At 40.6% G+C, this 11,130-nt stretch overlaps 1 protein-coding gene across 1 annotated transcript; it reads left to right on the forward strand.

The window, feature by feature from the left end:
* Window positions 1-646: 646 nt before the first annotated feature.
* LOC139447478 (monomeric sarcosine oxidase-like) lies at window positions 647-10,929 on the forward strand. Its single transcript, XM_071228875.1, has 9 exons — window positions 647-821; window positions 2,011-2,077; window positions 2,497-2,553; window positions 3,445-3,576; window positions 3,711-3,924; window positions 6,688-6,854; window positions 8,917-9,103; window positions 10,056-10,189; window positions 10,636-10,929. Exons 1-9 carry the CDS (start codon window positions 722-724, stop codon window positions 10,790-10,792), a joined length of 1,215 nt encoding a protein of 404 aa, XP_071084976.1. The 5' UTR covers window positions 647-721; the 3' UTR covers window positions 10,793-10,929.
* The last annotated feature ends 201 nt before the right edge of the window (window positions 10,930-11,130 follow it).

An 11,130-nucleotide genomic window follows, 5' to 3' on the forward strand; every position in this document is an offset into this window, starting at 1 on the left:
TAGGTAAGACCGTCCTGGCCCTGTACATAGTTACACAAGCAAGCCAGTCGTTCCTATTATCTGACCCCGACACTACTAAAACCTCTAGGCGCTTGTTATCAATTGTGTAAGAAAAAATCCATCTGTCCCTTCCCACAATCAGGTGGTCACACGCTAGCCTTGAAAGCAGAGTAAGGTTAAACACAAACACAGTACCCAACATACACAGACGCATCCAAAATGCCCCTGTAGCCAAGCAGGTAATATATCTACTGACATAAGATTCGTCTGTAAACGTGAAGCTGCCACACGGCGAACTACAAGTTCAGAATGTACAACAACCGTAGGTCAAATTACATTTTGCTTTAGATCTTCAACACAAATCCTGAAAAATGTCAGGTATATAGGTCAAGTAACTCCAACGGATGTCAGTGTCTGATCTGTTTTCACACGCTACGCGACATGAATATTCAACCCACCAGCAGAGTTAAAGATAATCTAATCCACTAATAAACATAACTAATTTCAAATCCAACTTTCCGCTCTATATTATGCATATTAATCGTTATATTGCATGGATAGTCACAGAGCTTCAATTGTCCTATTTGGAGTATATGACCTAACTGTTGTTGATAATAGAGATCCTTGAAGTCTCACCACAGTACAATTGAGCAGCTGTTGGGTCCGATCACGAGCAGCGTGTATACAGGTTCTCCTCCACTTGTTTCGTATATATTGCACAATGGCTGCATCTAAGCGACAGTATTTTGAGTACATTGTCATTGGCTGTGGAGGGATAGGCAGCGGTGCTCTATACTGGTTGTCAAAGCGTTCCAGCTCAGGTGAGACCTTTTATTTAGATATTTAGTCATGCTAGTTTGCTGTATTTGATATTCAAGCATTTGGTAACTTGACGTTCGCGTACTGCTTTCCAAGTATTTTATTACATTATGTCAAGTATTCAAGTATGATATGAATATTTGTTTGCTTTGTGTATGTTGGGGGCAAGGGTGGCCTAGTCAACTAAGACTGGGCAGGGTTGCGTCCCTTTGGCTTGTGAAAAACATGAGATCGTGGGTTCGACTAAGTTTCTAGTTATGTCAGTGCTTTTGGCTTTCACCACAGTACAGGACGTGCATCATTTCGGGATTTTCTCGCATGCGAATCTGAAACACAGTGATATAACTGAAATACAGTTCAAAGAGGGGTAAGCCAAACTTCTCACTCACTGTGATGATACATATCATTTCTGTACATAAATTACATCTATACTAAAACGACAATGCCAGAGAATAATCTGTCTCGATTATCCTCCGAAACGAATTCCAGTGCGCGTAAAAGGCAAAATAGTGGTGAAAAGTATATGAATGTATAACTGAATATCAATAAGTTTTTTTGTAGATTTAATGATGAAATACTATAATTATTTGAAAAGGTAAACCCGAGAAAGTTAAAAAAAACCTTTAAGACGGAAATCTTTCTTTCAGTGTGTCTCATTTCTACTGTGCTTTTCAGAGTAAAATCAGTCTAAAGATATATAATATTTTCTTTTCTTCTCAATTAATATGTTATCTCACCTCTTTACCTCAAAAAGACCATTTCAAACAAGTGTGTAAGCTTCCAAACTCATACAAATATAGGTGTACGCTTTCTTTGACTATCGGTCCTGTCGCAATGACAATGACTTTTATCAAGAGGAAGTAACGTATTTTGTTTCAAAATCGTGAGGTCGTACAGTGTAAATGTGTCAATGAAAACCTTACAGATCACTAGAGGTGACGTAACGAGCCTTTCATAATTGTTTGCATCTTTATTTCTTGGTTGTCTTTTCTCATACTTTTTGTCTAATGTAGAAACGGCAATGATGGCAGCAAACCAAACCAAACCAAAGCATATCCGTTTGGATACACAGGAAAGAACGATCTACTTAAATTCCATGGGAAAACGAAAAACAAAACAGCAAGAATTTATTCAGCTGAAAATGAAGACCCACATTGAATTAGAAAAAAGGCGTTGTATTTTTTATTTCAGTCCTTGGTCTCGAGCAGTTTTCTCTCGGCCATGAAAGAGGAGGCTCACAAGACGTATCGAGGATCATGTAAGTTTAGTAAATCGGAGAACTGAAATTTACACGAAAACTTTACATACATTGTTAATGTACTAAATCACAATAATGTTATCATGAGTTACCACTTTGTTTCTAAGCAGTAACTTCAGTAGAGCGAATAATTGAATTTACAATGATAATGTATTCATGCACTGCAATGTTATTATGATTTACTGCTACGCTTATAATCAATAACTATAAAATATATTGTATTCTTCATGCTAAACATAAAGTGTTAAAGAGGGGGTCTCAGTGCAAAGACTATTGTAACTCGATTGACATTGTATCATATAAGTTTGTATCGCTATTTTGCCTTTTACGCCGAATGGCATCTCTTTCGGCAGATAATCGAGGCGGATTATTCTAGAAATAAAAGGGTCCAAAGGTAAATGTACAGGTTATTGTTACAGCCGCCTGACGTACCATGATGACCGCTACACCAGACTCACCCCCGACACCTTCAAGGCGTAAGTGAGAGCGTGTTGAGTGAGTGAGTGAGTTAGTTGTGTTTAACGCTGCTTTCAACAGTATTCCAATACAATCACGGTGTGTTGAAAGAAAGTCCAAAGTGACAAAAGTCGCAGACTTACAGATAATTTTAATGAACCGCTCAATTATTACTCGCCCGTGAAGAGATCACCCGTTTAATAACAATTGGTGTTACACAGTGTTCAGTACCAACGCACCTGCTTATGTACTGTGGGAACATGTTTCACAAACAAATATTGAAAACATCATTCGGCTAATTCAACGAAAGTGCGTGTAGAGATGACAGATCAATGAGAGGAGCTCATGCACACTCGATGACAAGCAACCCTGTTGCTAGGCTTACGTCCCAAGGCATTGTTTCGCCGGTGTGTCTTGCAACATTACGTCATAGGTATCCTGCCGTGACTGTAAACTGTGTGGACAGACGTAAGTCTATGTAAAAGTATGGGAGTTCCAACTTTGTGGAACAGACTCCCGACTTGTAAAGATACGTGTTAACTTTTCACTCGTTTCATAACATTGGTATTACACGGGAGCAAGTTTATTATTCTATATTTATCAAACTGAATCTGTGATTTCATCAAAGTGTCAGTTGGTCGTGTAAGTGGTAAATGCTAAAATAGTGAAATGCGTTAGAGAAAATGTTTTTCGAGAAAAAAGTTATTGATATACATGTACTGCAAGTACACATGTTACATAAACAAAAGTACACATGCCTAACAATATTGCGCACCATTAAAACTCCTATTTAGAGAGTGCGCCAAACTTAGTGCGAATATTTAAACACCGTTCTAGGACTAAGCATCTCTTGCAATGAACATTCGATGACTACCTTTAACAAGTAATACATTTGTATTGTCCAAGTACAGTTGGGGCCAGATAGAGCGCGAGTCCGGCCAGCAGGTTGTATGGATGACCGGGGGTCTGCAGCTGGCCAGGAAGGGACAGACTGAGGCCATCATGGAGAAGTACGCTGTAGCAATGGACAGGAACAACATCAAGTGAGTTATTATGTGAAGTGGGTGTCATGATAATACTTTCCGTCCCTGAGTTCTCGTTAAAGGGAGCCATCTAACGATACCCCAAAGTACGCAGGTGCCTACAATTTGTATAATACTCGTCCTTTCCTCATCAGATACGACAGATTGTCAAACCTCCAACTGATGGCCCGCTACCCCCAGTTCACAGTGGGTCCAGACATCGTGGGCTTGTACCAGGAGCAGGCGGGCCTCGTAGATGCTGCTGTGGGGAACGCTGTCCACATTCAGCTGGCCCGGGGAAACGGGGCTACAGTCCTGGAGAACTGCCCCGCTACCAGGCTCAGTAGGGCCAACAACGGCAACGTCATTGTACGTACTTTACATGCCAGATATCAACGTCATTGAAGTACATGACATGCTCAATATCAACGTCATTGATATTCATTGCATGCTGAACATTAACGTCATTGTACGCACTTTACATGACCAACATCAACATCATTGTACGCACTTAACATGATGAACATCAACGTCATTGTACATCCTCTACATGCCCAGCATCAACGTCATTGTTCGTCCTCTACACGCCCAACATTAACGTCATTTTACGTTTCTTACATACCCAACATCAACGTCATTGTACGCACTTTACATGCCCAACATCAATGTCATTATACGCACTTTTTTATGCTCAACATCAACGTCATTGTACGCACTTTACATGCCCGGCATCAACGTCATTATACGCACTTTACATGCCCAACATTAACGTCATTGTACACACTTTTTATGCTAAACATCAACGTCATTGTACGGACTTTACGTGCTTAACATCAACGTCATTTTACGTATTTTACATCCCCAACACCAACGTCATTGTACGCACTTTACATGCCCAACATCAACGTCATTATACGCACTTTATATGCCCAACATTAACATCATTGTACGCACTTTTTTATGCTCAACATCAACGTCCTTGTACGGACTTTACGTGTTTAACATCAACGTCATTTTACGTATTTTACATCCCCAACACAAACGTCATTGTGCGCACTTTATATGCTCATTATCAACGTCATTGTACGCATTGATATGCCCAACATCAACGTCATTGTACGTACTTTACATGCCCAACATCAACGTCATTGTACGCACTTAACATGCCCAACATCAACGTCATTGAAGTACAGTACATGCTAAACATCAACGTCATTGTACGTCCTTTACATGCCCAACATCAGCGTCATTTTACGTTTCTTACATACCCAACATCAACGTTATTGAACACACTTTACATGCCCAACATCAACGTCATTGTACGGACTTTACGTGCTTAACATCAACGTCATTTTACGTATTTTACATCCCCAACACCAACGTCATTGTGCGCACTTTATATGTTCATTATCAACGTCATTGTACGCATTGATATGCCCAACATCAACGCCATTGTACGTACTTTACATGCCCAACATCAACGTCATTGTACGCACTTAACATGCCCAACATCAACGTCATTTTACGTTACTTACATACCCAACATCAACGTTATTGTTCGCACTTTACATGCTCAATATCAACGTCATTGTACAGACTTTACGTGCTGAACATCAACGTCATTTTATGTATTTTACATGCTGAACATCAACGTCATTGTACGTACTTTACATGCCAAAATATCAACGTCATTTTACGTACTTTACATGTTCAATAGCAACGTCATTGTACGCACTTTACATGCTCAATAGCAACGTCATTGTACGTACTTTACATGTCAAAATATCAATGCCATTGAAGCACAACATATGCTGAACATCAACGTCATTGTACGTACTTTACATGCTGAACATCAACGTCATTGTACGTACTTCACATGCTCAATAACAACGACATTGAAGTACATTACATGCAAAACATCAACTTCATGCAAGTACATTACATGCTAAACATCAATGTCATTGTACCCTCTTTTGAAGCTATCCCTCTTGTCATATGGTCTTGGGGGACACTGGTGGCCAAGTGGTCTAAGGCGCCGCGATTCGCTGTGCAGAGTTGCGTCCCTTGGGCACGCCAGAAACCTATGATTGTGGGTTCGAATCCCGGTTCGCCCCGATTATGTTTCTAGGTTTGTCTGCACCATCCCCGTGCTCGTGGGTTTCACCGAAGTGGTTAACGTCTGAGACCTGCATCACTTCGGGCTTTCCTCCCTTATTAAGCTGACACGCCGTGATATAACTGGAATACTGTTAAAAGCGGCGTCACTCACTCACTCACACAGTCTTGTGGAGAGTGTCTAGTCATTCTGATTCTTTATGCATAGATCTAAATATGAAACAGAGGACGCGGTCTCACTGGTCTCCGTTATTTCTAGTTCAGGTGGGTAAAATAGAGGAAGGGAATTGGCTATTTGATGGTTAATGAACGATATTCAGATCATGGGTATACCTGAAGTTAAACTACTTGGCCAAATTACCTTGGTTTGTCTTTGTCAATCCGAGCAGAAATTCTGATTCATGTGCATAAAGAAACAGATCAGCAGGAAGGGAGCGCAGTCGATGCCCTTGAGGATGACAACTTCTTGACTAAATGTCTTTCCCCCATTTCACATATTGTTTGCTCAGAAAATTTCAGATGACATTTGCTTTCATTTTTGACAAATTAACCAGAACCTCTGAAAATAGATATGTAACTATACCTATGGTCACCACGTTTTGTAAGTAAAGAACCATGGATCAAGGAATGAAGTTTTCCCCAAAGTCTGACATGTGGGATACTGGTGTACGAAGTTGCATTTTGCAAAGTTGTACATGACATGCTCAAAATCAACGCCATTGTACGTTCCTTACACGTTGACCGAAAAAGTAATTTCACGTCCTTAACTTGCTAAGCTGTAATGCCATGTATGTACAACTTATCTTGCATACACAGACGAACCGTGACTGACGCCCAAGTGAGCGCTCATATTATAATATCTTCAAACGCTTTTGCATATTTCATTGTAGACACATTACACTAAAGCATAAAGACAAACAATTTCAGCTCTTTATCATACAAATATTTTGACCGATATCGTTTGATAAAGTTTCCCATTTCTTGCTGAACAAGACTGACTGAGCTTATCATTGTTAGGTTCACACAACGAAGGGCGTGTTCGAGTGCCGGAAGGTGATAGTGACGGCAGGGGGGTGGCTCAACTCGGTCCTGGGGACAATCGGCGTCCACGTCCCCGTCACCGTCACACAGGAGCAGGTGACGTACTACGCCACGCCGCACATGAAGGAGTTCACCAAGGAAAAGTGAGTAGAAACAGTGAATATGACTTGCTGGTGGGTCTCCTTGATATCATTGTCAAGCTTAGAACGAGAGGTAACACTACACGTCCTAATAATGCACAAAACGGAAGCTCTGATTTAAGTAACGAAACGATATGGATTTGTAAATTCAGAGCATAAAAAACTAGGAATGAAACATGATCGCCCAAACTAGGCAGCCCATTCGTTCCTATATGGTCGTATTTCAAAGAGAAAGAGAAAATGAAATCCATCGAGAGTAATGTAGAGGATAAAAAAATCCTGAATCAGGGTTATACTGTGGATCTAAAACCCGAGGGGAAGAGGGGCGAGCGACAAAAAGATCTGTGATTGAAGGCTCGACAAATACGAGAACAGCGATTTTCAGTTGTCAGGAACAGAAAAATTACTGTATTACTTATTCAAATCATACATTTCTTAACATTTTCTAACATTTCCAAGTGTTCCTTCTATGCGAAAGGCATCAGTGGCTGGGTTGGCATAATCAATAACGGTCTGCAATGCGCTATATCGGTTCGGGACCGAGGATCAGTTAATATACCAAGAAAGACAATGCAGGTGTGACAGATAACCATGTTGAGGGTAGCAGTAGTGAAGACCTGCCAGAAAAGGAATGTGATCATGATTTTTGCAAAGCCCTACTTCAGCCGAGTGCAGGTTATTAAGATGTTTAATGAACACCAGAGGCTACGAACATAGTCGAACCCTGGAAAAAGCATCATTGGAGGTCATTGTATGAATATCTGTAAAAAGCATCATTGGAGATCATTATATGGATATCTGTAATCTCCGAAAACAATAGACGCGATAAATTAGGTTTCTAAACTTTGACACGTACTCAGCATACTGTTAACTTTGCCACCTCTAATTCAAACCTTTCCAAATCCCCATATTTATTAATTGCACAATGTTGTACACCACACACTACATACACCTTCTCGTTACAATACGCTTGTAGCATGACAATGTATACTTTACGTTCACTTTTAATCAATGTTGATGGTGTTCCATGGAATTATCACTTTAAAGTATATACAATACCAAACAAAAATGCGTTTGGTTCTACAAACCAAAGTAAACTATATACATGTGTAACTTATAACCCTAAAGACCACATGCACGAAATGCGCTTTGTGCTGCAGGAGGTGTAAGTATGTGTTAAAGTATAGCAGTGACAATTCTGTATATTTGCAGAAAGTATTGAAGTGAAGTGGAATTAATATGTAGTGGATTCTTAAGTATTTCTTTGAATGTTTGCGTATATGAGAAACGTGCCTTCAACTGATTTAACCACCTTGGATAGAAATGAAAGAGAAACCAGCGAAACCGCCTATGCTTCATATTTAGATTTGAAGCCAAACCACTATCCATAAGTATGTATGGCCTTAGTCATGACTTCAGCTTTCCCTTTATGTCAAGCATTTGTAGTCTTTGGTCGTCACATTTCACACCTTTTGAGGTACAATCGAACATGGTCTTTCTGCAAAGATTTCATACTTTTTTTGTACACTTTTTTTCGAAAAGTTCTTACAACATTCAAAGCCAAAGTAAAGCCTTCAAAGAGTGTTATGGTAGATATTTATAAATTTGACGCATCAGTGACAAAAATGATGTCAGATGGAATACCCTGTTTTGACGTGTACCACATGTTCCCGTGTTTAGTCCAGGAGAACAATTGACTTGCCATCCGTGGGGCAGGGCACGCTCATCTTTTCGCGAACACTTGGTATCATCACTAAGTGACAATGATTCACAAACACATGCTTTTGTCATAGTCGGAATCGTACAATGGGGCTTTTACCAGAGATTTCTACTGTGTGTGGAATCACGAGATCTGTTGGTGTTTGCCTCAATTATTATGCATAGTTTGACTTTGGTTAACCTTGGGTTTACCTCAAACTGACATCCTGTTACAATCCACCTCAATGACTCACTCTCAAAAGGATAACGCCTTTGCAACACGCCAGTTTTAAGGAAGTTTGACAAAGCTAATGCACGTTCCTGATTATGTCATGACTTGACTACAAGTTGAAACACTCTGTGATAGGTACCCCATCTGGATTTTTCACTGCCCCCGTTACGACATCTACGCCCTCCCCATCCACGGAAACACGGGGTCGAAGATCGGGATCGACGCTGGAGGCAACGTGGTTACCGCCGAATCGAGGACATTTGAGCCGGATCCTGCTCGGGAGCGGATCTGTACTGAGCTGTTGGAGGAGATTTGTCCCAAGGTAGATGTCCCACTGTTCAATAACCTTAACTTCAATGATACACTAATGATAACCACATACACAAACATTTCCCAGATGTAATTGCCTGCAACTGGTAATTTAGTTTACATGATTGGGTCCTTTTCACAAGGCGATTGTAGTGTTACGACTATCTATCGCAATTCGTGCATCTCCATGTAATCTTGGCAAAAAGTAGATTATGAAATATAAATGTCAATGCCAAGTATAAGAACAAACGCCTCATACATGCGCATGGTGTCATGCGCATAGTTGTGATTTATGCAAATCATTCAATGTTTGTGTATAAACTAGCGATGCGGCGTCTATTGGCATGCTGGAAACAGCGTGCAGTGGCCAATACGCTCTAGTTTCTCAGGCTTTGATTAGCAGACTATGGAACAGGTATCAACAAACCCAAAATGGCGACGATCGACCCCGTTCAGGCGTCCCAGGTCAAAGACAAGAGTACAGGATCAATTGATCCGAAACCAGGCTTTACGAAATCGAACCCAAACGGCGAATCAAATTCCTACAAACTTTCATCAGGCTACTGGAGTACGAACTTTGGGTCAGATCATTAGAAATAGGTTACATGCGGCTCACGTCCATGCTTGACGGCCACGCGTTTCGAAGCACCTTACAAATCGTCTTATTGCCAACAGACGTCAATGGTGTACACAACGTCGAAAGTGGAGTAATCGTCGCTGGTCTCGTGTCATTTTTTCAGATTAGTGCCGATTCACTTTGCACTTCCTTGATTGGTCAGACTTCTCTATCTGAATTATTGTCATCATTCCTGTATCTGGAAGCCCCGGCATCCCGATGCTGACTCTTCGCACAATGGCAGCTGAGTGTATCCAGCTTCCTGTTCTTTCATCATGATTCTGTCTTCAGTTGGTAGTTAAACGCCTGTATGCTAATTTGCATGCTGATTTGTACTTGGTGTTTACAGTTCTTAGGACCAATCCTTCAGACTAAGACCTGCCTATACACCATGCCTCCAGACAGAAACTTCGTGGTCGACACATGCGCATACAAGGGCTGGTCTGACGTCATTGTTTGTTGTGGTGCTGGACATGCGTACAAGTGAGCACTCCTTGGAATACATCATCTGGCGTGTAGTGACCATATTTAGGATTATAATTGGGCTCATTCTGGATGTATGACCTGTTCTATATTATGTGTAACTACATTCATGGACTGGCACAGAAAGTTTGACCTTGGATAGGAGCGTGGGAAGATGTCAGGGTGTTGGATTATTCGATATGGGCTGACTTTTCTCTTATCCATAGAAGATTAATGGAGTCGGACCACCTTATCTCGAGATCCTTTATCTAGAATGTACCAGATCTCGAACTTATTTAGGATCCGACTGCCGTTATATTTAAATACATATAATACAATTTGATAACTTACTTCGAATTCGAGATAAAAACACATAGCGCTATCTTGAAACTTGAAATCCGTCTTAAAACATGTTCGTCTCCCCTCATTCATCTTAACCTTAACTTCCATGGTCGTTCATTTTTCAGATTTGCAAGTCTGCTTGGAAAAGTTCTGAGCGAGCTAGCTGTTGATGGCCGTACCCAGTACGACATCAGTCAATTCAACATCACCAGAGACGCGATTCAGGATCCCACCTTCATACCAACGTTTTTCATGGGGAGTGGTATGGAGGCAAAACTATAGAGAAGAGGCTGCTTATTTCCCGTTCTTCTCCCACCAGGCTTTCCCGCACAGAGACAGTTAACACGTCCATGTACATGTAATTGTAAATAAAATATATAGCCTGTGAATCATATTTTATGGAACGGAACCATCATTCAATAATGATGGTACTTGTTCATAATACGAACATGTCATATTTTCAAGCAAAGTCTTATGTTCACTTCAGTAGTAATAAATTTTGTAAAATCTTAACTTGTTTGGTATGGATTCAAATGGAACTCATATTTTAGTACATTACGAAGTCACCTATTCATGTATTCATGGGAAATTTGGTGTGTGTCTGTAATCAGGCAATCCAG

This window comes from Haliotis cracherodii, unplaced genomic scaffold (genome assembly GCF_022045235.1).
Source record: "Haliotis cracherodii isolate W230 unplaced genomic scaffold, xgHalCrac1.p SCAF_10, whole genome shotgun sequence".
NCBI classification, from domain to species: domain Eukaryota; kingdom Metazoa; phylum Mollusca; class Gastropoda; order Lepetellida; family Haliotidae; genus Haliotis; species Haliotis cracherodii.

Bases quoted from the DNA above. Each gene is read 5' to 3' on its own strand.
- LOC139447478 (XM_071228875.1), top strand. From the start codon at position 722: ATGGCTGCATCTAAGCGACAGTATTTTGAGTACATTGTCATTGGCTGT. The intron at 2,078-2,496 runs GTAAGTTTAGTA...TTATTGTTACAG, and splicing joins CAAGACGTATCGAGGATCAT to CCGCCTGACGTACCATGATG. The intron at 2,554-3,444 runs GTAAGTGAGAGC...GTCCAAGTACAG, and splicing joins ACCCCCGACACCTTCAAGGC to TTGGGGCCAGATAGAGCGCG.